The sequence below is a fragment of the Dipodomys merriami genome, unplaced genomic scaffold (genome assembly GCF_024711535.1).
Source record: "Dipodomys merriami isolate MVZ:Mamm:240054 unplaced genomic scaffold, mDipMer1.0.p SCAF_823, whole genome shotgun sequence".
Taxonomy (NCBI): domain Eukaryota; kingdom Metazoa; phylum Chordata; class Mammalia; order Rodentia; family Heteromyidae; genus Dipodomys; species Dipodomys merriami.
The window spans coordinates 1-27,654 of NW_027206428.1; the positions used below are offsets into that span (position 1 = coordinate 1).

The 27,654-nt window shown below is 62.4% G+C and overlaps 3 protein-coding genes across 4 annotated transcripts; all 3 read left to right on the plus strand.

Annotated features, from left to right (window-relative positions):
• Positions 1-3: 3 nt before the first annotated feature.
• Positions 4-17,583, plus strand: Tmc3 (transmembrane channel like 3; the record flags this gene model as incomplete). Its single annotated transcript, XM_070011506.1, has 13 exons — positions 4-48; positions 1,874-1,983; positions 3,883-3,961; positions 4,615-4,866; positions 6,479-6,607; positions 6,737-6,804; positions 7,223-7,351; positions 8,682-8,792; positions 9,259-9,384; positions 10,369-10,447; positions 11,696-11,738; positions 11,916-12,150; positions 15,297-17,583. Coding segments are annotated over 13 exons (2,202 nt in total), but the record flags the coding sequence as incomplete, so codon positions are not given.
• A 283-nt stretch (positions 17,584-17,866) lies between these two features.
• On the plus strand, positions 17,867-18,655 carry LOC138819909 (proline-rich protein 2-like). The gene has a single exon (XM_070011495.1). It carries the CDS (start codon positions 17,867-17,869, stop codon positions 18,653-18,655), a length of 789 nt encoding a protein of 262 aa, XP_069867596.1.
• A 661-nt stretch (positions 18,656-19,316) lies between these two features.
• Positions 19,317-27,654, plus strand: Stard5 (StAR related lipid transfer domain containing 5). Of its 2 annotated transcripts, none has more exons than XM_070011514.1 (6): positions 19,317-19,477; positions 22,152-22,201; positions 22,493-22,625; positions 25,291-25,408; positions 25,874-25,967; positions 26,941-27,654. In XM_070011514.1, the coding sequence occupies exons 1-6, from the start codon at positions 19,379-19,381 to the stop codon at positions 27,005-27,007; spliced, it is 561 nt and encodes a 186-aa protein (XP_069867615.1). In that variant the 5' UTR covers positions 19,317-19,378; the 3' UTR covers positions 27,008-27,654. The 2 variants fall into 2 exon arrangements, with proteins under 2 accessions (XP_069867615.1, XP_069867614.1); XM_070011513.1 differs by having other exon boundaries at positions 19,324-19,477; positions 26,877-27,654.

Consider the following 27,654-nt stretch of genomic DNA (forward strand, 5'->3'; position numbering starts at 1 on the left):
AGGCTGGAGCGGTCAAAGAAGGAGCTGACACTTTGGGAAAGGAATGAGGTAACTGCTGGAGCCTGTCGGGACCTGTCCCTAGACTGCTCAGGACATCCTAGACACAAGCTCCAGGGACTCAGCGCAGGCCACAAGGGCTGCGAAGCGCTACGCCATCTGCCGGTCTGTGTGTCAGAACACCTTTGGGCTTTGAGCTTCGCTGTTGGTGCTTTGCAGGGGTCCCCTCCCCTCCCCCCCCCTCCCCCCTCTCCTCCCCTGCTCCCCGCCCCTCCTCCCCTCCCCTCTCCCCCCTCCCCGCCCCTCCTCCCCTCCCCTCTCCCCCTCCCCTCCCCTCTCCACCCCTCCCTGTCCCTCCTCCCCTCCCCTCTCCCCCCTCCCCTCTCCCCTGCTCCCCGCCCCTCCTCCCCTCCCCTCTCCCCCCTCCCCGCCCCTCCTCCCCTCCCCTCTCCCCCTCCCCTCCCCTCTCCACCCCTCCCTGTCCCTCCTCCCCTCCCCTCTCCCCGTCCCTCCTCCCCTCTCCTCTCCCCCTCTCCCCCCTCCCCGTCCCTCCTCCCCTCCCCTCTCCCCCTCCCCTCCCCTCTCCACCCCTCCCTGTCCCTCCTCCCCTCCCCTCTCCCCCCTCCCCATCCCTCCTCCCCTCCCCTCCCCTCTCCCCGTCCCTCCTCCCCTCTCCTCTCCCCCTCTCCCCCCCCCGTCCCTCTCGCTCCTCCCGTCCTTCCCGCCTCCGCACTCAGAAACCAGCCCTGCCTGCAGACTTGCATGCCTGCCCCTGACATGCATCAAGGGCTGCACACCGTCCACGGGCAGAGACGTCCCTAGGCCTCCAGATCTGGCCCCGCACAGGTGGCCTGGGCCAGCCCTTCCTGCCAATCCACAAGTGGGAAATTACACAAGTAGAATTCTTGACATCTGTTAGAAGGCGGTTGTCAGAAAGGTTGACCGTGAGCACTTCCTGAGATAACACAGCAGCCACTAGGTAACAGTGAGCATTGTACAAAAAATACATGCAAGCAATGAAGTGATTATTAATTTAGCCTAAATGTATTCACCAAGGTACAATAATTGATCAAACCTGATACCACACCTTTCTGTCTTATCAGTCAAGTGCATTATGTAGATGTGTGCATTTTTATGGACAGATGCTTTTATGGACAGATATAGTGAAGAAATTATTGAATTTAGTTCAAACACCATGTGTAGCAGCCAGAACTCTCCTTCCTTTTGCCATAAGAATGGAGAAACAAGAGCCAGACATAATTCTCTAGATAATTAATCTTCCATGTACAGAAAGAATATTAAATTACCTCTCTGCCTTCCCTTTTCTATTTGTAATGATCACAGTTACTTCCATCTTCCATCCTAGGATAAGAAAGTATAAATAAATAAGGTGGTAATTGGAAAGTGTGGCCAAAATGCTGCTGGGCAGCCCATGGCTCGCAGGGCGCACTCGGAACCCAGGGAGAGACGCAGAGGGGGCAGAGTCACAGCGGAGGGTTTGGAGAAGGATGGCCAGTGCAGACTGGGGGGCTTTCTGTGTAGGAACTCCGCGCCCACGACAGATCTCCTCTGCCCAGCTGTGGGCTTGGAGACCACATGAAGGCAGGAGAGGCTGGCACAGGCCCTTGAGGAGCCGGCACGGGTTTGTGGGGGCCACAGGCCCGGCGGGCACGGGGGCTTGCGGGGGGCACAGGCCCGGCAGGCACGGGGCTGGCGGGGGCACAGGCCTAGCGGGCATGGGGGCTTGCGGGGGGCACAGGCCCGGCAGGCACGGGGACCCCTGGGCACAGGCCCGGCCGGCACGGGGACCCCTGGGCACAGGCCCAGCCGGCACGGGGACCCCTGGGCGCAGGCTTGGCACGCCTTCTCTCCGCAGGTGAGTGTGGTGGTCTCTCTCGTCACCATGCTAGCACCCTCTGCCTTTGACCTCATCGCCGCTCTGGAGATGTACCACCCTCGGACCACACTGCGTTTCCAGCTGGCGAGGTACAGCAGCCCCGGACAAAGGCCCCTCCACGGTCAGCCATCGGCCATCCCAGCTGGCGAGCATGTCCCTGGAGCAAGGGCAGGGCTGGCTTCTCCCTGGCACCGCCACACGCCTGTGCACACACATCTGTACCTTTGGTGCACAGGACAGGAGAGAGAGGAGAGGAGGCGGGGAAGGGGGCCAGAATGACACGGAGGGAAAACTGGGTACGTGACTAGACACATAGATAATGAGGAAGAGGAAATGGGGGCAAGGGAGGAGGAGGAGGAGAAGCAGGAGGAAGAAGAGGAACAGGAGAAGGAGCAGAAGAAGGGACAGGAGAGGGGAGGAGGAGCAGGAGGAGGAAGAGGAGGAGAAGCAGAAAAGTAGGCAGGGAACAAACAAAAAGGAAGCGCAAGGTGGTGGAAGGCAGGTCTGGTTTTCCTCACTATTGTCCTCTGCTGGGAAGGAATTTTCCAGACAACAGAGGAACAGACTGCTCTGCTAATAGCTCCCACAAGGTCAGATCAGAGATTCTTCCAGGTTTGCCTGGAGCCGCTGGGGCTCTGGGTGGTCAGCGGCGGGAGCCGCGCTGTCAGAGCAAGCCCCGCACACTTCCAGAGCTGGGACGGGCCGGCCCTCCCTCCTCCCACTGCCCCCACACTTGCTCCCACAGGAGTCAGCCAGCATCTCGGAGGAGAGGATGTGTCCAGGCCAGGTGTGAGTCTCAGCCAGGAGCACTGGCCAAAGCTGGCTCTTGTTCCAACAGATCTCATTTGAAGGGCGCAATCCACCAACAGCCATTTCAGAGGTGCAGAGCAAGAGGTTGGGCAAAACCTCAGCACCCAGGGTCAACCGGAAATGAGGCTGGGCCCAGACTCCCGGCCCTGGGTGCCCTCCCTGACCTGGGCGAGCGGCGCCCTCCCCTGCTCCTCCCCGGCAGCCATGGAGAGAATCGATTCCGTGATTGCATTTAGTCTAAACGCAATCCTATTACACAGATTGGCCTCTTCAGTCATGCTTAAAACTAGAGAAACAGAGACGCAGAGAGACCCGGCCCAGACGAATCAGGGATGATTCTGATGCTAAGAGCAAGACGCCGCTTCCGTTCCGTTAACTCCTCGGCAGAGGGCGGCGGCGGCCTTAGCTCTGACCCCAGGCAGGGCAGAGACGGGACCCGCGCTCCCTCGGGAGGCTGGTTTCAGCCAGCGGCCTCTGCGATCCGGCGCACTGCCCCTTGGATGGAGATTGTAGCAGTGTGAGGATCCGTGCTGTGGTGCGAGGGGACACGCTTCAGCCAGAACGCACGGCACACACACGCACGGCACACACGCCCTTCCCACCGCCGGCCTCCACACCTTCTGTGGCACTAGGCTGTCTTCTCCCCTGCCCTCCCCTCCCCTGCCCTCCCCTCCCCTCCTCTTCCCTCCCTTCCTTCCTTTTTGTTCTTTTTTCTCTGATATTCTGCTGCTTGCCCACCCCGCCAGCCTTGTCTCTTTAGTTATTTTTCAGATAGAGTCATGGTTTTTGCCTGGGGCTGCCTCAGACAGCAATCCTCCTATCCCAGCCTCCCCTGCAGTGGCTTTCTAATGTAGAACATCAAATGACTGGTGGAGAGAGGGTCTCACTAACTTTCTGTCCAGTCTGGCCTCAAAGCACAACCCTCCCAGTCTCTGCTTCTAGAGTACCCGGGATTATAAGTGTGAGCCACCAGCCAACGACGCTGGGATCCCTGACACTCTGAGCTGGGGTGGCAGATGCAGAGGGGCTCACAGACCACCCGGGGCCCGTGGTGAACTGGTTTTACAGCAGCTGGGTGATTTAAAGGCTGTCCGGTGCATCAAGGACGGGGCTGGTCGGGGGCCTGGGCGTGGGGGCCTGCGTGGGGCAGGCTTGTTCCTGAGGGGCTCTGTCTCCAGGGTCCTCGTGCTGTACCTGGGGAACCTCTACAGCCTGATCATCGCCCTCCTGGACAAGGTGAACAGCATGAGCACTGGGGTGAGTGGAAGTCAGGTCCACAGCTAACACTTGGCCACAAGCCGTGTCCAGGGCCAGGCAGCGGGTAAGGGCGGGGAGATCGGCCCACACCCCGGGCGAGTCCCTGGGGCAGGCTCCTGGCTGGTAAGTGGCGGAGCTGAGGTCGGGGCGCTGACGCGTCTGTGCCTTTGCTCGGCTGGCCCGCTGGGTGCCCTGGGGAACGCTGAGGGCAGCCCTCACAAATGGCCACAGGCACAGCAGCGGCTGCGGGACTCCACGGACCATCCAGGAGACGAATCCCACGGCCAGCGCAGGGCGAGAGGTCCAGCAGGCCTCTCCATGAGTGTCCGTGGGCCCACCGGCCAGGCCGGCCACCCAGACCGCAGCGGAGCGGCTTCCTGAGGCCCCTCGCCCGGGTGCTAGCCGGGCCGTGAGGTGGAGGCTGACAGGGCTGTGGGGAGCCATTTTTCTGCATCAAGGCTTTGAGGCCCAGACCTGGGTGGGCCCCGGAGCAGCATCTGCGAATGGTCTCCACCCGCTTGAGTGCCAGCCTCACCGGGGACTCCCGGGGGCCTCCGACCCTTATCGGCACCACAGGCAGCGTCTGCGTCTCTAGGACGGGGAAGGGGAGGGAGGGCTGGGAGATGACTCCTGAGCAGTGCGTCTCTCCCCAGGACGCTTCTGCGGGGAACGGCACGCGTCCCCGGGTGGATCCCACCGCCTTCTTCGCGACCAGGGCGACCTACGAGGATGGAACATGGTCCACACCACCCGCGAGGCCAGGGGCAGGACTCGGGAGGAACAGCACCTGGGGCCTGGAACAGACGCTAGTGCCGGCTTACCCCACATCCCTCCCCGGGCCCAACGGCACCGCACTGTCCCCCCAGAGCCCCCAGGACCAGTGCTGGGAGACCTACGTCGGCCAGGTGGGTGCCTCACCCCTGCGGGGGCCCTCTCACCCCCTCACCCCTGCGGGGGCCCTCACCCCCTCACCCCCTCACCCCTACGGGGGCCCTCACCCCCTCACCCCTGCGGGGGCCCTCACCCCCTCACCCCTGCGGGGGCCCTCACCCCACAGGGCCCTCACCCCCTCACCCCACAGGGCCCTCACCCCCTCACCCCACAGGGCCCTCACCCCCTCACCCCCTCACCCCCTCACCCCTACGGGGGCCCTCACCCCCTCACCCCTACGGGAGACCTCACCCCCTCACCCGACAGGGCCCTCACCCCCTCACCCCTACGGGGGCCCTCACCCCCTCACCCCTACGGGGGCCCTCACCCCCTCACCCCTGCGGGGGCCCTCACCCCCTCACCCCACAGGGCCCTCACCCCCTCACCCCTACGGGGGCCCTCACCCCCTCACCCCTACGGGGGCCCTCACCCCCTCACCCCTACGGGGGCCCTCACCCCCTCACCCCCTCACCCCTACGGGGGCCCTCACCCCCTCACCCCTACGGGAGACCTCACCCCCTCACCCGACAGGGCCCTCACCCCCTCACCCCTACGGGGGCCCTCACCCCCTCACCCCTACGGGGGCCCTCACCCCCTCACCCCTACGGGGGCCCTCACCCCCTCACCCCCTCACCCCTACGGGGGCCCTCACCCCCTCACCCCTACGGGGGCCCTCACCCCCTCACCCCCTCACCCCTACGGGGGCCCTCACCCCCTCACCCCTACGGGAGACCTCACCCCCTCACCCGACAGGGCCCTCACCCCCTCACCCCTACGGGGGCCCTCACCCCCTCACCCCTACGGGGGCCCTCACCCCCTCACCCCCTCACCCCTACGGGGGCCCTCACCTCTGCATCATCACAGCCCCAGGCCTCTCTGAGGGGTTGCCACCTGCTTCATAACGAAGCGAGCATAGTTCGGTGGGGTTTCCATCAATGCGACAGTCAGGCGGAGCGTGGCGCGGTGGCTTGTGTGGGCCAGGCAGGGTCCCTGGGGTCCTTCTGGCCACGTGGAAACTGAAGCGGTGGTAACTGTCGTGAGAGCATGAGAGCGAAGAGCAGAATAAAGACTCAGCGGAGACACCTCTCCAAAGTCTGTCCCCACAGACTCTGCCTCCAGGCTTCACCTGGCAGTCCCCACCCGGGGCAGCTCCGTGGCTGAGCCCTGCACTCAGAGCCCGGCCCTGGCCTGGCGGTCCCCACCCGGGGCAGCTCTGTGGCTGAGCCCTGCACTCAGAGCCCGGCCCTGGCCTGGCGGTCCCCACCCGGGGCAGCTCCGTGGCTGAGCCCTGCACTCAGAGCCCGGCCCCGTCTCAGGTTACTTCCTAGTTTCACCTAAGGTGGCCTCAGCTATCAACATCCAAATTTGAACTAACAACCCCTCAGTTGGGAAGTTCCTCCCTCCAGCTACCCTGCTGTGTAAAGGTGGGAAACAAAGACCACCCCAGTGGCCCCTGGTCAGCCCTGAGAAGGGACCGAGCGAGGAGGGCGGGGGGGAAGGCTGGGAGGAGCAGCTGGAGGCTGGGCAGCTGCGGGAGGGAGGGCAGCGGGAGGGAGGGCAGCCCTGCAGCCCATTCCTGTGTCACAGGAGATGCTGAAGCTATCTGTCATCGACATGCTCTTCACCGTGGCAAGTATCCTGCTCATCGACTTCTTCCGGGGGCTTTTCGTTCGCTACTTAAGCGACTACTGGTGCTGGGACCTGGAGAGCAAGTTTGTGAGTCCCCTGCTGCATGGGGGGCTGCGGGCTCCCCAGGAAGCGGCCGGCCCAGCTGGGCGACGCGCCCCACCGCCCCCACGCGGCGGTGAGCCCCTTCGTCATACGGAGTCTCTTGCCCTCTTCTAGCCTGAATACGGGGAGTTCAAAATAGCTGAGAACGTGCTGCACCTCGTGTACAACCAAGGGATGATCTGGTGAGCACCGGCCGCCCATGGCTGCTCACACGCGATGCGGCTGGAACGCTGGTCGGTCTGAAGGGACCTGACCAGTGTGAACAGTGCAGGCCCGGCCCGGGCCGAGGACACAGAGGCCGGGGAGCCGGGCCTCCCCTGCCCTAAACAATGGCACTTCTGTCTCCCCTCCGTAAGGCATAAAACCTGAGCGGTTTCACTCGCTCACTTTTTGAGGGTCCGGGGTTTGGGCGCTCCACCCCTGAACCACCCTCCCCTTCTTGCTCACCTGTCCTGTTCCCCAAAAGTGGAAGTTGAGGTCTCAGACCTTGCAGGGACTTTCCCATGTCCTCAGGCCGAGGGTGTGGGTCTCAGAGCCCCAGCCCGGCTCCTCCTGAGCCTGGCCAGGGAGGCCGCGCCAGCTGACCTTCCTGTGCCTCAGGATGGGGGCCTTCTTCTCCCCGTGCCTGCCAGCGTTCAACGTGCTCAAGCTCATCGGCCTCATGTACCTGCGGAGCTGGGCTGTGCTCACCTGCAATGTGCCCCACCAGCAGGTGTTCCGGGCGTCCAGGTCAGCGGGAACGCGGTCTGCGAGGAGGGCGGATGGGGTGGGGCCACCCTGTGCCTGGCCCCCGCCAGGGGCCCCCAACCCGTCCTGTCCTCTCCTCTTCCCTCCACAAAGCACTGCCCACCACTCACCCCCGGCACTGGCTGAAACTCAAGACATGTCTGTGGGGCCTGAACTCTGGGCCTGGGCGCTGTCCCTCAGCTCTTCAGCTCAAGGCGAGCGCTCCACCACTTGAGCCACAGCGCCACTTCTGGTCTTCTGAGTAGTTTATTGGAGATAAGAGTCTCATGGACTTTCCTGCCCAGGCTGGCTTTGAACCATGACCCTGAGTAGCTAGGATTACAGGCGTGAGCCACCAGCACCCACCTGTTTTTAAGACTTTTTAATGACATTTAATGATTAGGTAGGAAAACTACAGCATTGTAAGTGTTAAGTAGCTTGACACCAACATGCACTTCACACCCAGGACAAAGAAACAGAGTGTGGGTGCCGCGGGGCGGGGCTGGGTGTGCGGGGTCTCTCCTCTGGGCAGTGTGTGTGTGTGTGTGTGCGCGCGTGCATGTGTGTGTGTGCATGTGTGTGCGTGCATGTGCATGTGTGCGTGCATGTGTGTGCGTGCATGTGTGTGCGTGCATGTGCATGTGTGTGCGTGCATGTGTGTGCGTGCATGTGTGTGCGTGCATGTGTGTGCGTGTGCATGTGTGTGTGTGGCTTTGTGTCAGCTGTGTTCACTCGTGTCCTGTCTCTGAGCCTCATCTCACAGAGAACGCATCCCTGTCCATCTGCGCTGCAGCCGAGGGCTGTGGCTCGCTCTGCTTCTGCCCAGCCGGGCCGCGGAGCTGCAGGCCACCGGCCCTGGGGCCATTTTGTGCCCCAGAACCAGCAACGGCTCCGGTTCCCCGCGCCCCTGTGGGAATGCGTTCCACACAGTGTCCCTTCTCCTGAGTTGTGTTGGGTTTATAACATCATTTCCAATGCCACATGGAAGGCTCGGCTACCTTGCTTTGGTGTCTCATTTAATTGTGTGCCCATCCATATCCGTGACTCTCAAACATTTCAACCTGCAGGACAAGGTCACCTGGGGCTGCTCCCAAGGCGTGTGTGCAGGTGCTCAGCGTGTTTATGAGATGGCCGGGGTGGGCTGGAGGGGCCCCGGGTTGCCTTGAACATTGATTTCTGGAAGCCTGAGCTGTGTGAGACTGTGTCACATCCGCTGCCAGGGGGCACTGAGAAGAGGACCTTCCTGCCTGCATCCAGTTGGGGTGACTGTGGCTTCCTGGGCCCTTTGGGCATCTGCCTCTGAACTCATCTCACGGCATCCGATCTCCCGCAGGTCCAACAACTTCTACCTGGCGATGCTCCTCTTCATGCTCTTCCTGTGCATGCTGCCCACCATCTTCGCCATTGCCCGCTACAAGCCGTCTCAGAACTGTGGGCCGTTCAGGTGGGTGCGGCTGGCTGCCAGTGGCCAGGAAACTGTCCGGGGCGTTGCTTTGACTTCCCCTCCCGCCTCGAGCCAGAAAGCTGGGTGCAGAGAGGTCAGCCCTGCCTCTCCTGAACCCAGCACAGCCTCCGTCCTCGGCGACAGGCAGTCTCCCCTCTGGTGAGGTGAAGTGGCAAAGTGCAAGACCAGGCTCGGGCTCAATCCTCACAGCCAACACGTCATAAAACTAATCCATCCGTCTTTGTGTGCCGGTAACACACAAGCACACTGCTGCTGATTTCCACCTCTTCCAGCCCATAGATGTCTGCCTTGCAGACGTATTTGGGAATACCATGGGGTTCTTCCCTTTACATGTCTACCTCTGCCTTTTGTAGCTGATCTTGAGGTTCAGCTTCCAGACATTTTGATGGCTTGCTGCTTCCCGCTGCCGAAAGCAATAAAATCTGGACCGCTTCCTCCCTCACAGCGGACAAGAGAAGATTTACGACATCCTGTCGGAGACGATGGAGAGCGACTTCCCGGTGTGGCTCCGCTCCGCGGCGGGCCACGTCACCAGCCCCGTGGTCATCCTGCCAGCGGTGCTGCTTCTCTTGTGAGTGCCACCCTGCCCACCTCTGGGACAGACACGCATTGGTCACGAGACGGCTATGCATGGAATGAGGGGCTGAGCCGGGGGGTCCATGCAGGGATTCTGAGTCAGGCACCGCCGCTGGGGGGGAGCCTCTGAGCCCCAGCACAGCAAGGGGACGCCACTGCACGGGGTAGCTGCGGATCCGTCAGTGGCATCTGGGCTCCCGTGGGGGGCACCAGTGGCATCTGGGTGCCCGCCGTAGGAGCCAGTGGGACTGAGCACTTAGTACTCCCCAGGGATGCAGTCTCAGAGGGGAGCTTCCCAGCTCGGCTGCTGTGGCTTAAAGCCCAGCTGGTTCTCGCTGCCCTGTTGCCTGCGTGTCACGGGCAGAGCGTGTGCAGAGCCCAGGTCCTGCGTGTCACGGGCAGAGTGTGTGCAGAGCCCAGGCCCTGAGGGAGGCTGAGAAGGCAGACGCAGCCCAGGCTCCTCCCCAGGGCTCCTGGGCGTGGGCGTGCCTGGCTCACCATGGTGGGGTGGGGCTCCCACGTGGGGCCCCGGCTTGCTTTCCGCCGCCTGTGTGGGCAGGGCGCTGGGCTGGGAGCCCCGGGCTGCGTGGGCAGGGCGCTGGGCTGGGAGCCCCGGGCTGCGTGGGCAGGGCGCTGGGCCCGGGAGCCCCCGGGCTGCGTGGGCAGGGCGCTGGGCTGGGATCCCCCGGGCTGTGTGGGCAGGGCGCTGGGCTGGGAGCCCCCGGGCTGTGTGGGCAGGGCGCTGGGCCCGGGAGCCCCCGGGGCTGTGTGGGCAGGGCGCTGGGCCCGGGAGCCCCGGGCTGCGTGGGCAGGGCGCTGGGCTGGGATCCCCCGGGCTGCGTGGGCAGGGCGCTGGGCTGGGAGCCCCCAGGCTGCATGGGCAGGGCGCTGGGCTGGGAGCCCCCGGGCTGCGTGGGCAGGGCACTGGGCCCGGGAGCCCCAGGCTGTGTGGCACTCAACTTCTGGCCGTCTCTCCTAGCATGCTCATCTACTACCTGCAGAGCATTGCCCGGTCACTCAGGCTCAGCAACCAACAGCTCCGGATGCAGATACAAAATGCAAGTATTGCATTGACCGGGCCCTGGGAGGTCTGGGTCCCTCAGACCTCCAGGTGGCGCTCTCTGGGAGTATGAGCGGCAGCCCACATTTTCCAGAGACAAGCCTACTCATCTTCCCTCTGCTCTGTGAGGGGCTGGTGCCTTGAACATGCCCACACCTGTGCCGGTCACACAGAGCCCTCCTATGCCAAGCTCCTCCGTGGGTCCCAGCCGGCTGGGAAAGAGGAGAAGAGGCCCCTCCCCATCCTCTGTCAAGGTGACAGGTGTCTCAGCCTCCCTTTGCTCCCTGGCCTTGTGCAGAAAGGGCCTTCCACTCTTTACAGTTAAAAAAAAAAAAAATCCCCCCGCCCCCAGTGCTGGCAGCTCACGCCTGCCATCCTAGCCACTCAGGAGGCTGAGCTCTGAGGATCACGGTTCAAAGCCAGCCTGGGCAGGAATGTCCGTGAGACTCTTTATCTCCAATGAACCACCAGAAAACCAGAAGTAGCGCTGTGGCTCCAGTGGTAAAGCGCTAGTCTTGAGGCGCTGAAGAGCTGAGGGACAGCACCCAGGCCCTGAGTTCAAGACCCATGACTGACAAAAAAAAATCCCTATAAATATCAGTTCATGCAAAGAAACAGGAGCTAGTCTTGTGAAAGGTCCAATTGGAAATGCATTTGGAGTCGCAGAGAGGTTCTGTGCTGCGAAACTCCATGGTTGATCCATACATTTCCCGTCGTGACTCAGGCCAGCCGTGCAGGTCAGACACCTCTAATCTAAAAAAAAAAATCCCAAAGTTGAAATGCTCCAGAAACCCGAGGAGCACCAGCACAAGGCCACAAGTGGACATTCCACACGGTGGCACTTCATCTCACGCGTAAAATTACCTTCAAAGCTTGTGAGTACATCCAAAGGGAAAACGAATTCTGTGTTTATATATTGTGTCCAAGCGTAAAGATCTGAACATCAAACCTTTCCGCTCCTGGCCGGCACCGGTGAGGGCTCTCGGCCTGGGCTGGGAGAATCTAAGGTGGCGGCTGAGTAGCCAGCCCTAAATGAAACCAGCTGAGTGTGAGGCCCCGTGTCTGTGCCCATTTCCTCAATCAAGAGGCCTTAGACCAACGTGCTCTGCTCTCACCAACGGTAGTAGTTTGGCACAGCCCAAGGTACAAACCATGATTCACAGATCTTTTACTCCCCATAACATGATTTTTTTTTTACTGCTTCCCGCTAAATCCAAAACAACCCTGACATTCATTTACATTTTAGGCAAGATCTGAAGATAAGAAAAAGGCTGCCCAAATGATAGAGGGTGAGTATCTTTTGAAAATGCCAGAATCCAGTGTCTCAAAATAGAGCAGGACATGGTTCCAGGCCCACCACCGGCTGAATCCCCAAGTGCCAGTGGTGTTCCTTCACACCCCGCCAGGAGGCGCATCCGGGCCCGTCCCTCCTGAGTCCCTTCCCCTGGCCCTTCTTGTGCCTGCAGTGAGAATCCAGACGCAGGAGGAGAGCAGCAAGCGGCTTCCCCGGGACGGCCCCAGCCAGCTGGCCTCCGCCCACGACAGTGGGATCGTGGCCCGTTTTGACTCCCTGAGCAGCAAAAGTGGCAAAGTAGAGACAATCGCCCACCCTGTGCCCCCGAGTCCTGGGCTGGGGCATGGTGGTCGCTGCTCACCTCTGCCTGATGGCTCCAAACGGAGGCCAGAACACCATACCAACAGGTGAGCCTTCCGTGGCACGGGAAGCCAGCTCCCTGCGTGGGCCCAGACAGGGCAGGAAGTTGAGGTGGCCCCAGTGTCCTAAGTCATCAGCCAGAACCATGATGCTCCGGTTGTCAGCAGACCGGCCGTGGGTTGAGAAGGGTGGTGCCCTGGCCTAAGATCTCAGAGGAGAGCTGGGGAGCGGGGGGCGTGAACTGTGAACTGTGAACTGGACCCCTCCCCCCGCATCTTCTATGTACCTCAATCAACCCTTCCTGGCAGCCTAGGGGGTGTATTGCCATGGTCTAGGGGTGCATTGCCGTGACCATCTAGGGGTGCATTGCCGTGATCTAGGGGTGCATTGCCGTGGTCTCGGGGTGCATTGCCATGGTCTAGGGGTGCATTGCCGTGATCTAGGGGTGCATTGCCATGGTCTAGGGGTGCATTGCCGTGGTCTCGGGGTGCATTGCCATGGTCTAGGGGTGCATTGCCGTGGTCTCGGGGTGCATTGTCGTAACCATCTAGGGGTGCATTGCCGTGGTCTAGGGGTGCATTGCCGTGACCATCTAGGGGTGCATTGCCGTGGTCTAGGGGTGCATTGCCATGGTCTAGGGGTGCATTGCTGTGACCTAGGGGTGCATTGCTGTGGTCTAGGGGTGCATTGCCGAGGTCTAGGGGTGCATTGCTGTGACCTAGGGGTGCATTGCCGTGGTCTAGGGGTGCATTGCTGTGATCTAGGGGTGCATTGCCATGGTCTAGGGGTGCATTGCTGTGACCTAGGGGTGCATTGCCGTGGTCTAGGGAGTGCATTGGGGTTTTGGGGTTGCATTAGCCCAAGACTGGCTGTGTTATCGGAAAGATCTGTATTTCAGCTGGTGCCTGGGTGTGGTCTCCTCCGTGGAGAGGCCACCAGCGTGGCCATGGAGCTCTGACTCTTCCATGGACATAGGACATGCCCAGGGTGACAGATCTCCCTAGCCCTGACTGCACGTGCCGCAGTGGTAGCAATACACATAAATATCAAGGTCATCTCTTTACTCCTTTTCTTTTTTCTTTTTTTTTTTTTGTTTGTCAGTCGTGGGGCCTGAACTCAGGCCCTGGGCGCTGTCCCTCAGCTCTTCAACTCAAGGCCAGCGCTCTACCACTTAAGCCACAGCGCCACTTCCGGCTTTTTCTGCTTACGTGGTGCTGAGGAATCGAACCCAGGGCCTCATGCATGCGAGGCAAGCGCTCTACCACTGAGCCACCTTCCCAGCCCCCCCCTCTTGTTCTTTTTTGAAGCCTGTGACTAGATTTGGAGATAGAGGTCTCACTGTATGATGAGCTGTGCTCTTATCTGTGGGGGGCTGACAAGGGGGCTTCAAATATTCCCAGCCAGGCTTCCGGGTCATTCCATCTTCACAGGGAGGAGCCTGGGAGCAGCTCCCCTCCCCCACCCCCACAGGGAGGAGCCTGGGAGCAGGTGCAGCTCCCCTCCCCCACCCTCACAGGGAGGAGCCTGGGAGCAGGTGCAGCTCCCCCCTCCCCCCCACCCCCACAGGGAGGAGCCTGGGAGCAGGTGCAGCTCCCCTCCCCCACCCCCACAGGGAGGAGCCTGGGAGCAGGTGCAGCTCCCCTCCCCCACCCCCACAGGGAGGAGCCTGGGAGCAGGTGCAGCTCCCCCCTCCCCCCCCGCCCTCACAGGGAGGAGCCTGGGAGCAGGTGCAGCTCCCCTCCCCCACCCCCACAGGGAGGAGCCTGGGAGCAGGTGCAGCTCCCCTCCCCCACCCCCACAGGGAGGAGCCTGGGAGCAGGTGCAGCTCCCCTCCCCTCCCCCGCCCCCACAGGGAGGAGCCTGGGAGCAGGTGCAGCTCCCCCCTCCCCCTCGCCCCCACAGGGAGGAGCCTGGGAGCAGCTCCCCTCCCCCACCCCCACAGGGAGGAGCCTGGGAGCAGGTGCAGCTCCCCTCCCCCCCTCCCCCACAGGGAGGAGCCTGGGAGCAGGTGCAGCTCCCCTCCCCCACCCCCACAGGGAGGAGCCTGGGAGCAGGTGCAGCTCCCCTCCCCCACCCCTACAGGGAGGAGCCTGGGAGCAGGTGCAGCTCCCCTCCCCCTCGCCCCCACAGGGAGGAGCCTGGGAGCAGGTGCAGCTCCCCTCCCCCACCCCTACAGGGAGGAGCCTGGGAGCAGGTGCAGCTCCCCTCCCCCACCCCCACAGGGAGGAGCCTGGGAGCAGGTGCAGCTCCCCTCCCCCACCCTCACAGGGAGGAGCCTGGGAGCAGGTGCAGCTCCCCCCTCCCCCCCCACCCCCACAGGGAGGAGCCTGGGAGCAGGTGCAGCTCCCCCCTCCCCCCCCCCGCCCTCACAGGGAGGAGCCTGGGAGCAGGTGCAGCTCCCCCTCCCCCTCCACCCCCACAGGGAGGAGCCTGGGAGCAGGTGCAGCTCCCCCCCTCCCCCACCCCCACAGGGAGGAGCCTGGGAGCAGGTGCAGCTCCCCTCCCCCCCCACCCCCACAGGGAGGAGCCTGGGAGCAGGTGCAGCTCCCCTCCCCCCCCGCCCTCACAGGGAGGAGCCTGGGAGCAGGTGCAGCTCCCCTCTCCCCCCCCGCCCTCACAGGGAGGAGCCTGGGAGCAGCTCCCCTCCCCCACCCCCACAGGGAGGAGCCTGGGAGCAGGTGCAGCTCCCCTCCCCCGCCCTCACAGGGAGGAGCCTGGGAGCAGGTGCAGCTCCCCTCCCCCGCCCTCACAGGGAGGAGCCTGGGAGCAGGTGCAGCTCCCCTCCCCCACCCTCACAGGGAGGAGCCTGGGAGCAGGTGCAGCTCCCCTCCCCCGCCCCCACCCTCACAGGGAGGAGCCTGGGAGCAGGTGCAGCCCCCGCCCCCCAGTGAGCAGCTGAGGGCTAGCCCGGGGTTCTGGGACGGGCTTGGAGGTAGCAGCGTTCCTACGTGTGCCCCCTCAGGCTGGCTCCCCACACGTGTCCAAGGCCGAGGGCTCCATCGTAAGACGTGTGAGCAGAAGGCCCTTCCCCTAACCCCACAAGGAGGTTGGTGCTGCCTTGTCCCAGGGCCCGGAGCCTTCCGGAACAAACCTATTCCGTGCAGTTTCCCACAGACGTGTGTGTGTGCGCATGTGTGTGCAGCCGCAGAACACCTCGGAGCACCTTAAGATCGGTAACGACCCTGGTTTGCAGGTGGCGACGCGGGCTGTGTGCGAGCACGGGTGACCTGTACCAGAGCAGACCCTGCGCCCCCGTGACGTGTGCGCAGCACACGCAGGAGCCAGTCAGCACCCCTGGCTGTGGGCCCAGGGTCCCGGCCCCCACGGCACATGGTCGTAGACCCCAGACCCCCAAATACCTCATCATGGACGAACACAACTCTCACAGAAAAGCACAGCCACCGTTCCGGCCAGGGAGGCATTTCAGGATAGATGCTTCTGGTGACTTGGAGCGGCACCCCAGGGGCATGTGCCAGCACGTGTCCTGGGTACCCCACCGGCCTCCCTCTCCACAGCTGAGTGAGGAAGAGGAGGAGGCCATGCTGAGGAGAGGCTTGGTCCCGTGGCCACTCCCCACCCGCTCTCTGACTGACCTCCCTGGGGCTCCTCACGTTTATATTGGCAAAAGGTCAGAAAGTGGCATTTTCAATCCTGGGTACCAGAGGAATACATACTGCAGGCCGGGGGATTTTGGCTTTGAGTGCCAATCCGACCAGCCCGCATCTGTGTACAGAAAGCCACGTTCCCGAAACGGCCAGTACCCGCAGCCCCCTCTGAAGGCCCTGGTCAAGCCGGCCTTCACAGAGTCTGACTCCATGTCGGCAGCATCCAGCAGCGACCAGCAGCACAGCAGCGCTGACCAGTACCTTCAAGCCACCCACGACCAGGGAAAGTTCCGGAGGCCTGCTGGCCAGCTGGGCAGAAGCAAGGCCAAGTGTGGGCAGGTGCTGGTGGTGGGTCTGAATGACCTGGTCTGCTCAAATGTCTAGGGCCCTGCTTTCAGGGAAGTGTGGGGCTGGTGCTTGGTCTCACGCCCCTGGGTGCCAGAGATGTGTGTGTTTGGACACGGCCTTCGCCGCCAGGACCCTCAGAATGCAACTCGCTTCCTACCACAGCCTCACGCAGGCTGTGTGGCCAGTGCCCGCCACCACCCCGAAGCATCAGGCCGTCATTCTGAGAGAACCTTAGTCCTTTGCTCCCTTCCATGCAGGGCGACTGGAGATCATATGCCAGACAGACATCTCACAACGCCCACAGACACCTGAGAGGCGTGTGTGCTGTGATCTAGCATCAGTGCCCCATAAAACACACCCAGAAACTACTGACTGTCCTTGAGATTTCACAAGGCTTAATCAGTTCAGCACTAGAAGAGGGACGCATGCGTTGAGCGCTAGTCCTCACCCTGTTTTCTGGACTGTGAATCTGTACTCCTTAGCCAGGAGACCTGGCCTGCATGTAATGCAGGATTATCCTGTGGTTCATTGGAAAAGATGGAAATTAAGGCTCAGTTGGGTCTGGGACTATTCAGGAGTAACTGTCTGCCTCTCTCTGTCTACTTCTGCTTGCTGATCTCACTTGCACCTCGAGAAGTTTGCAGACTTCCTCTAGGCATTCGATGGTGGGAGCATGTCAACCCAGAATTTCCAGACTCACACGCTCCACTGGCCAGGGCAGGGGCCCTTGGAGCAGCCCACCAGCCTCACACCGCCTTTCCCTGCATGGCAGACCCCCTTCCAAGACTGCCTGCCCCTGGGCAGAGCTTGACACACGTGGGTTCCACGCGCCGTGGTCGCAGGGACTGTGTCCTCCCTGTAACTGTCACGCCAGACCATCTTCCCAATGCTCCTGTCTCCTCCACTGTATCCTCTGTGTTTGGAATGGTGGCTTATGGATACTATACTTGTTTTCCATTGCCACTCCATATAACAGGATGCAAAAATACGCATTGCAGTGGGAGGAGTGGCCTAGTAAACCGAGAGCGCATTCAGAGACTCTGGGACCAGAAGAAAGTTTTAAAATTGGGATGAGGCTACGTAAGTGGTCTGAATCAACTCTGTCCTTATGGCAGGGATGCAGGACAAAGGACAAAGCTGGCAGCAGCCCAGGGCTGGGCAGCCTGCTGCCAGGCCGGAGCGGAGTGCTGGCTGAGCCAGGGTGTGGTTCTGGTGTTTTGCAATTGTTCTTGTTATCGTGCATGAAATTCCCTATTGCACAACTGCCCAGCGTGATCTTCTTCCTGTTCCCGCCTGACTCCTGGACTCCCATTTAGAGCCTGGCAGTTTTCATAGTTTAGTGACCAACAGAGGTGGAAACAGGCTCAAATGTCACCTGTGTGTGAACATACGTGTACAGTTGTCACCTGTGTACCTAGTACACGCGATTACCCTACACGCGTTGTTAGAAATTTGTTTTCAGGGTCCGTAAAGGAAATGTGTACATCAGGCTCAGGATGATTGTGACCTGCTATTTTATCCTGTTGAGTCAACAATACATGCAAAATACATTGTCTGTGTGTGCAGACTATACAAAATACACGTGGCCGTGAAATCGCGTCTCCTCGCTACTAACTGCAGTGGTGGGCCCGGCGCCTTCTCTGTTTACCTCACCGTGGGGCAGTCCCTGCCTGAGCGCGGCCTCCTCGGGGTGAGAGGCCGGCCTTCTGCGCAGCAGGCCGGGCTTCAGCTGCGGCAACTCCGCGCTCCTGTGTGGGCTCCCCCGTCCGCCTCCTCTGGCTTTTCCCTGTGTGCAGCCAGCATCGTGATTATGGGCGTGACTATGGGCCGATTCCCGACGGCCGGGTCGCCTGCCCGCCAGGCCTCCAGGCCCCGCCCTCCGGGGGGTCCCCTGCCCTCCAGGCCCCGCCCTCCGGGGGGTCCCCTGCCCTCCAGGCCCCGCCCTCCGGGGGGTCTCCTGCCCTCCAGGCCCCGCCCTCCGGGTCGCCTGCCCTCCAGGCCCCGCCCTCCGGGTCGCCTGCCCGCCAGGCCGCAGCCCCGTCCTTCCTTGGGTCCCGAGCTGCGGCCCCCGGCCGCACAAGCTGGGCTCCGCCTCAGCGGCCGCACCTGTACCGGGACGGAGCGGACTGGGTGCGTGGGCTGCGCCCGCCCGCACTCATCAGGGCCCGCCCGCACTCATCAGGGCCCGCCCGCACTCATCAGGGCCCGCCCGCCCGCACTCATCAGGGCCCGCCCGCCCGCACTCATCAGGGCCCGCCCGCACTCATCAGGGCCCGCCCGCACTCATCAGGCCCCGCCCGCCCGCACTCATCAGGCCCCGCCCGCCCGCACTCATCAGGCCCCGCCCGCCCGCACTCATCAGGGCCCGCCCGCCCGCACTCATCAGGCCCCGCCCGCCCGCCCGCACTCATCAGGGCCCGCCTGCCCGCACTCAGGGCCGCGCCCGCGCCCCGCTGCCTGCCGGGCGGGGCAGCCCCGGGCCGCGGTGCCGAGCGCCGGGCCGCAGCGCAGGTGCCGGACGCCAGTGCGCGTCCCCGTGGGTCCCGGGTCTGACCGGGCCGAGCCGCGCCTTACGTCGCCGCCTTACGTCACCGCCTGACGTCGGCGCCTCCCTGCAATCCCGGGACCCCTGCCGAGCGGAGGCCTGGGCGGGACCCGGGCCCGGGCCAATCCTGGCGCGGGGCGTGGCCCCGGCTCCAGGCTCCGCCCCCTCCGCCTAGGCTCCGGGCTCTGGGCGCCGCCGCCACCTCTGCGAGCCGCCCGCGTCCTGGCCCCGCGTCCTGGCCCCGCGTCCCGCAGCCCCGCGTCCCGCAGCCCCGCGCACCGCAGCCCCGCGCACCGCAGCCCCGCGCACCGCAGCCCAGCGCACCGCAGCCCCGCAGCCCCGTGCACCGCAGCCCCGTGCCCGGCCGTCCGCGCACCGCAGCCCCGCGCACCGCAGCCCCGCAGCCCCGCGCACCGCAGCCCCGTGCCCGGCCGTCCGCGCCCCGCAGCCCCGCGCCCGCAGCCCCGCAGCCCCGCGCACCGCAGCCCCGTGCCCGGCCGTCCGCGCCCCGCAGCCCCGCGCCCGCAGCCCCGCAGCCCCGCGCACCGCAGCCCCGCGCCCGCAGCCCCGCAGCTCCGCGCACCGCAGCCCCGTGCCCGGCCGTCCGCGCCCCGCAGCCCCGCGCCCGCAGCCCCGCAGCCCCGCGCACCGCAGCCCCGCGCCCGCAGCCCCGCAGCTCCGCGCCCGGCCGCCGGCGACCCGCCTTCCGCTCCCCACGCACCGCAGCCCCGCGCCCCGCAGCCCCGCGGCCCCGCAGCCCCGCAGCCCCGCGGCGCCATGGACCCGGCGCAGGCCGAGCAGGCCGGCGAGCAGGTGGCGGAGAAGCTGCTCCGGTACCGGCGGGACCCGGCGGGCTGGAAGACCTGCCGGGAAGGCGTGAGTAGGCCCGGCCGTGTGCGCCCCCTCCGGCCGGGCTGCCTCCCCACGGGGTCCCCAGCGCGACTCCGGGGCGGGGGCACCGCACGCGCGGGCGACTTCTCTCCCGTGCGCTTCCTGGAGGGCGGAGCTGAGTCCCCGCCCTGCTAGAGACGACCGGAAGGGACGGGAGGGGCTCCCAGACCGCACCCGCAGAGCCACCCCTGCCAGAGACCACCCGAGGGACCCCCAGACCGCAGCCATTAGAGCCATCCCTGCCAGAGACCACCCGAGGGACCCCCAGACCGCAGCCATCAAGCAAGGGGGAGTGGGGACCAGACCCCAGTGGGCCGGGCACAGCCTTGGAAAGGCCAGGCCTCTAGACAGACACAGCACCAAGACCCCTGGCTCCTAGACAGACACAGCACCAAGACCCCTGGCCCCTAGGCAGACATGGCCCTGAGACCCCCGACCCCTAGACAGACATGGCCCTGAGACCCCCAACCCCTAGACAGACATGGCCCTGAGACCCCCAACCCCTAGACAGACATGGCCCTGAGACCCCCAACCCCTAGGCAGACATGGCCCTGAGACCCCCAACCCCTAGGCAGACAGTCCAGAGACCCCCAACCCCTAGACAGACATGGGCCAGAGACCCCCAACCCCTAGACACATGGCCCCGAGACCCCTGACCCGGTAACAGACACGGCCCCGAGACCCCCGACCCCGTAACAGACACAGCCCCGAGAAAGACACAGCCCAGACACCCCAAACCCCTAGACACACGGTCCCGAGACCCCCAGCCCCTAGACAGACACAGACCCGAAACCCTGGGCCTCCTAGACAGACACGGGCCTGAGACCCCCAGCCCCTAGACAGACACAGACCCGAAACCCTGGGCCTCCTAGACAGACACGGGCCTGAGACCCCCAGCCCCTAGACAGACACAGGCCTGAGACACTGGGTTCCCCAGACAGACACAGGCCTGAGACCCCCGACCCCTAGACAGACAGTCCAGAGACCCCCAACCCCTAGGCAGACATGGCCCTGAGACCCCCAACCCCTAGACAGACATGGGCCAGAGACCCCCAACCCCTAGGCAGACATGGCCCTGAGACCCCCAACCCCTAGGCAGACAGTCCAGAGACCCCCAACCCCTAGACAGACATGGGCCAGAGACCCCCAACCCCTAGACACATGGCCCCGAGACCCCTGACCCGGTAACAGACACGGCCCCGAGACCCCCGACCCCGTAACAGACACAGCCCCGAGAAAGACACAGCCCAGACACCCCAAACCCCTAGACACACGGTCCCGAGACCCCCAGCCCCTAGACAGACACAGACCCGAAACCCTGGGCCTCCTAGACAGACACGGGCCTGAGACCCCCAGCCCCTAGACAGACACAGGCCTGAGACACTGGGTTCCCCAGACAGACACAGGCCTGAGACCCCCGACCCCTAGACAGACAGTCCAGAGACCCCCAACCCCTAGGCAGACATGGCCCTGAGACCCCCAACCCCTAGACAGACATGGGCCAGAGACCCCCAACCCCTAGGCAGACATGGCCCTGAGACCCCCAACCCCTAGGCAGACAGTCCAGAGACCCCCAACCCCTAGACAGACATGGGCCAGAGACCCCCAACCCCTAGACACATGGCCCCGAGACCCCTGACCCGGTAACAGACACGGCCCCGAGACCCCCGACCCCGTAACAGACACAGCCCCGAGAAAGACACAGCCCAGACACCCCAAACCCCTAGACACACGGTCCCGAGACCCCCAGCCCCTAGACAGACACAGACCCGAAACCCTGGGCCTCCTAGACAGACATGGGCCTGAGACCCCCAGCCCCTAGACAGACACAGACCCGAAACCCTGGGTTCCCCAGACAGACACAGGCCTGAGACCCCCGACCCCTAGACAGACACGGCCCCGAGACCCCCAGCCCCTAAACAGACACGGACCCGAGACCCTGAGCCCCCTAGACAGACCCAGGCCTGAGACCCCCAGCCCCTAGACAGACACGGGCCTGAGACCCCCCCAGCCCCTAGACAGACACAGGCCTGAGACCCCCCCAGCCCCTAGACAGACACAGGCCTGCCTGAGACCCCCCCAGCCCCTAGACAGACACAGGCCTGAGACCCTCCCAGCCCCTAGACAGACACAGGCCTGAGACCCCCAGCCCCTAGACAGACACGGGCCTGAGACCCCCCAGCCCCTAGACAGACACGGGCCTGAGACCCCCCCCAGCCCCTAGACAGACACAGGCCTGAGACCCCCCAGCCCCTAGACAGACACGGGCCTGAGACCCCCAGCCCCTAGACAGACACGGGCCTGAGACCCCCCCAGCCCCTAGACAGACACAGGCCTGAGACCCCCAGCCCCTAGACAGACACAGGCCTGAGACCCCCAGCCCCTAGACAGACACAGGCCTGATACCCCCAGCCCCTAGACAGACACGGGCCTGAGACCCCCCCAGCCCCTAGACAGACACAGGCCTGAGACCCCCAGCCCCTAGACAAACACAGGCCTGAGACCCCCAGCCCCTAGACAGACACAGGCCTGAGACCCCCGACCCCTAGACAGACACGGGCCTGAGACCCTGGGTCCTGTCCTGAGGCACGAGTCCTGGGCCAGGTGTCCCCCGAGCCCTGCCAGACCTGAAATGCTGCGGTTCTGTGCCTTTTGACAGAATGCAGTGACAGTGTCCTGGAGGCCATCTGTGGAGTTCCCAGGGCACCTGTAAGTTCATGCCTCCTCCAGAGCCTGGCGGAGCTGCTGCCTCCCGCTGGGAACTCTGGGTTTGCTCTTCAAAGATTCAGCTCTGGCCCCTGTGATCAACTGGCCATGATCTTCTGGTTTAAAATCACTTCCAGAAAGCATAATGTCAAAGCTTATGGCACTCTGTGTCTGCAGCCAGGGAGGTGGGCTCGGGTATGGCGGCCCCTGCTCTAAGCTGCACAGTTCAGACAGAACCCCAGGTAAACCGGTTTGATGGGTGCCTGGGGCACCAAATTCCCTTTTGCCCTGCAGGTACCGAGGAGAGGGGGTTCTGTCCGGGTCACCGCAGCAGGTGTGGCAGTGCCTGAAGCCCGGCGAGGGGGGCCTGCGGGAGAAGTGGGATGAGAACGTGAGCAGCGTTGAAATTATCCAGAGCTTCTCAGATGTGAGTTCTCCCAAGCACCCTCCCCGCTGCAGCACCCAGACCACTGGGGAGGGAGGTGCTGCGACGTGGTGAGTGAGGTTGACATGATCAGTTCTCAGGCCCAGCCTGGGCCCGGCTACACGTGGGAAATGCTGTCTCAGAGAGGCAGAGAAGCCTCAGCCCTGGGAACACAGACGGCATCAGCTGGGGAAGAAATGAAGCCCCGTCAGACACAGCCAGCACTGCCTGAAGGCTGGCTGGTGTACCTAGTCTGGCCCAGCCAGCACCTCCTGAAGGCTGGCTGGTGTACCTAGTCTGGCCCAGCCAGCACCTCCTGAAGGCTGGCTGGTGTACCTAGTCTGGCCCAGCCAGCACCTCCTGAAGGCTGGACCTTGGACCTTTGGGTCCTTGGGCTCCAGCTAGTGCCCTGGTGCGGCATTGTTGAGAAATTCCATCCTAGTTGACAGCTACGTTTCCGTAAACTGCAAAGCATGGCATTTTTGTTGGACATTCTTCTAATTGCATCTAAATAACATGCTGCCATCCATCTTAAAAGCATGCAAACACGTTGTTGTGGAGTAGGAATTTGTGTAATTGAACTCCACTGAGCCCACTGGATTTTACTATAACATAATGCTTGTTTAGACTTGGAGATCATCATCTTTTGTTGTAGGTATTGAGATTATTCTTTTAAAAACTGTTCATTTCCTTTGAGCATAGAACTGTTTTTAATCAAGCATCTGGGTTCAAGTATGGATGTAATTTATTACAATAGCTTGGAAATTCTGATGAAGCATTATGAAACACGAAGACAAAATTATTTTGCATCTCTGTGTAGATGTTGGGAACTTTGTCCTAATTAATTCATGTGTCTGTAGAACTGTAGTGCTTCTGCCAGAGAGATCCAGCCTCGGTAGCTGTTAAAGGCAGGAAGGACAGAAGGTGAGGCTGCTGGTTTGCACAGGCTTTTTACTAAAAAGTGGAGAAGCAGCCAACAGGGGGAGCTCTTACTGGCAGTTCTCAGCGTGGTTTTGGAAAACCTCAGATACCCAGGTTATAAAATAAGCAGATGTCGAGTAAGCGGATGGACGACTGGGCACAGAGCCGTGCCGGGCATCTCTGCTGCACGTGTGCCCTGTGCCCAGTGCACGGAGCCGTGCCGGCATCTCTGCTGCACGTGTGCCCTGCGTCCAGTGCATCCCAGCCTGGCTCTCTGCCACCCCTCGGGAATCAAGTTTACAGGAGCAATAATCAGGGTGGAAGCAGTATAACCATTGAAAAAGCTGCCATTCCTGATGCCAAGCCCCAGAATTCACAAATGGCTAAATGCCTTGTTCCTAATGCCAAGCTTTGGCATGTACCCTGTGGGCCGTTAGTTCTAGACAGTGGGATGAAAGGCAGTTGTGCGGTTGCCTTTCGATGGTGGGGGAGGAAGCTGTGTGCAGGTGGTTCTAAACAGTGGGGGAGGAAGCTGTATGTGGCTGGTTCTAGGTGGTGGGAGAAGATGCATGCAGTTGGTTTGAGACAGTGGGGAGGAAGGCTTGCATGCAGTTCTAGATGGTGGGAGAGGAAGCTGCATGCAGTTGGTTCTAGGTGGTGGGAGAAGATGCATGCAGTTGGTTTGAGACAGTGGGGGAGGAAGGCTTGCGTGCCATTGGTTCTAGATAATGGGGGAGGAAGGCCTATGTGCAGTTGGTTCTAGATGGTGGAGGCTTGCATGCAGTTTGTGGTGGATGGTGAGGGAGTAAGCTGTGTGCTGTTGGTTCTAGACAGTGGGAGAGGAAGCTACATTCAGTTGGTTACAGATGGTTGGGGAGGAAACTGTGCAGTTGGTTCTAGACAGTGAGAGGAAGGCCTGCCTGCAATTGGTTCTAGATGGTGGGGCAGGAAAGCCTTGTGTGATTGGTTCTAGGTGGTGGGAAGGAGGCTGCATGACATTGGTTCTAGACAGGAAGACCTGTGTGCAGTTGGAGGGGAGGGAGGAAGGCTTGTATGCAGTTTGTTCTAGAGAGTAGGGGAGGAAGTTGTGTGCAGTTGGTTCTAGATGATGGGGGAAGCTGTGTGCAGTTGGTTCTAGATGATGGGGGAAGAAGCTGTGTGTGGTTGGTTCTAGGTGACGGGGGAAGCTGCGTGCGGCTGGTTCTAGATGACAGCGGAAGCTGCGTGTGGTTGGTTCTAGATGACAGGAAGCTGCGTGTGGCTGGTTCTAGGTGACAGGGGAAGCTGTGTGCAGTTGGTTCTAGATGTCAGGGGAAGCTGTGTGTGGTTGGTTCTGGATGATGGGGGAAGATGCGTGTGGTTGGTTCTGGATGATGGAAGCTGTGTGCGGTTGGTTCTAGATGATGAGGGAAGCTGTGTGTGGTTGGTTCTAGGTGACGGGGGAAGCTGTGTGTGGTTGGTTCTAGATGATGGGGGAAGCTGTGTGTGGTTGGTTCTGGATGACGGGGAGGAAGCTGCGTGCAGATGTCCCGGCTGCAGGGCAGTTTGGGCGGGGCAGTCGAGGAAGCGCAGTCGTTTGGAGACTGGCCCTGGGTGCGTCCGTCAGAAGATGCTGCCCCATCCCCTTGTCCTCTGCTGCCCGCTCCCTGTGTCCGCACCAGTGCCTCGCTCCGGCAGGCCACGGGTAGCAAGCAGGACAGGAAGACTCGTCTGGACGTAGACACGCGGTGTCTCATTACCTTGGCAGGCACTCAACATAACCAGAACCACAACGCCTTCTGCTGCCATGAAGCTCATTTCTCCCAGGGACTTTGTGGATGTGGTGTTAGTCAAGAAATACGAGGATGGGACCATCGGCACCAACGGTGAGTGACAGTGGCCCGTGTGTCGGGGCCTCGCGTTTGGAGTGCACCCCTCAGTTGCTGTGGAGACCCCCTTTTGTGCTGTGCTGGGCCCTGTCCCGGCTCCTATCCTGGGGGTGGCAGTGTCCCCCTGCTGCCCAGTGCCACCGCACAGCCCTGCCGTTCCTTCGAGCGTGGGGTTGGGAGGCCGAGCGCACACACGGCCGCTGTGAGCCGAGGGCCCTCTCCCTCCTGCCTCCAAACGCCCTGCCTTCCGTTTCGTTACAGTCCTGGGGGACTGGAGAGCTGTGCCCCTGCGGGTGGGTCCGAGGATGTGGGACACACGCGTGTGTATGTGTGAGCGCTGCTTGAGTGTCAGGCCTCGACAGCACCCCGGGGGCCCGGGGGCCTGGTCCGCGGGGGCCAGGCTCCGGGGAGGCGCTGGCCTGCTGCCGGGCGCCGGCGCCCTGACCATGAACTGTCTTCCAGCCACGCACATCGAGCACCCGCTGTGCCCCCCGAAGCCGGGCTTTGTGAGAGGATTTAACCATCCCTGCGGCTGCTTTATCGAGCCCGTGCCGGGGTAAGGACTGTGGCCGCTTGGCCAGACCCTAGAGTGGACGGGAGGCTGACTGAATACTCCGCTGTGCCAGACTAACCTGCCGCAGCGGTGGGCTCACTGCTGCAGACCTCCTCCCCCTCCCCCTCCCCGTCTGTCTGTCTGTCTCTCTCTGTCTCACACACACACACACATGCTTGAGCCCAGCCCCTCTGCTGGGGACACGCAGTGCTGCTCTCTCCCCCTCCCTGTCTGTCTGTCTTTCCTCTCTGTCTCTCTGTCTCTCTGTCTCTGTCTCTCTCTCTCTCTCTCTCTCTCTCTCTCTCTCTCTCTCTCTCTCTCTCACACACACACACACACACACACACACACACACGTGCTTGTGCCCAGCCCCTCTGCTGGGGACACGCAGTGCTGCTCTCTCCCCCTCCCTGTCTGTCTGTCTGTCTGTCCTCTCTGTCTCTCTGTCTCTCTCTCTCTCTCTCTCTCACACACACACACACACACACACACACACACACACACACACACACACACACACACGTGCTTGTGCCCAGCCCCTCTGCTGGGGACACGCAGTGCTGCTCTCTCCCCCTCCCTGTCTGTCTGTCTGTCTGTCCTCTCTGTCTCTCTGTCTCTCTGTCTCTCTGTCTCTCTCTCACACACACACACACACACACACACACACACACACACACACACACACACACACACACACACACACACACGTGCTTGTGCCCAGCCCCTCTGCTGGGGACACACAGTGTTGCTCTCTCCCCCTCCCTCCCTCCCTCCCTGTATGTCTGTCTCTCTGTCTCTCTCTCTGTCTCACACACACACACACACACACACACACGTGCTTGTGCCCAGCCCCTCTGCTGGGGACACATCTCACCGCTGCTCTGTCTCACCACCTTGCCGTTGCTTTCCCAGGGAGCCCAACAAGACCAACCTGGTCTCCTTCTTCCAGTCCGACCTAAGCGGCTTCCTCCCACAGAGCGTGGTGGATGCCTTCTTCCCACGCAGCATGGCCGAGTTTTACCCCAACCTTCAGAAAGCGGTGAGGAAATTCTGTAGCTGACCCTCTGCTGCTGGTAGGGAGCGCCTGGAGCGCCCGGAGCCAGCACGGACCCCGGGAGCTGCCCGGCCCTCCTCGGAGCACAGCTGGCCACCGCCACTGCCACTCAGGGCTGGCCTGGCAATGGGGACGGGCAGCCAGGTGGACCAGGCTCCAGCCATCCCACACTGACGGCGCGCGGGCACCGAGGGAGACGCTGTCCCCGCGACCATGTCCCCTGTTCTCGTCACCTGGAGCACTGCACACCTGCTGCGTCCTGACACACCCTCCCCCACGCCCCATCCATGGCTTCTATACTGCCTAAGACTCGGGCCCACAATTCAGAGAAATGAGAATGTAAACCATCGGATAAGAACAAGAAAAAGCCAGGCTGGCGCCAGTGGCTCACGCCTGTCATCCCAGCTACTCAGGAGGCTGAGATCTGAGGGTCACAGTCCAAAGCCAGCCCAGGCAGGAAAGTCTATGAGACTGTTATCTCCAATAAACCACTCAGAAAAACCAGGAGTGGCGCTGTGGCTCAAGTGGTAGAGGGCTAGCCTTGAGCTGAAGAGCTGAGGGACAGCGCCCAGGCCCAGAGTTCAAGACCCACGACTGACCAAAAACAAACAGGAAAATATGTCTTCTTGGATTCCA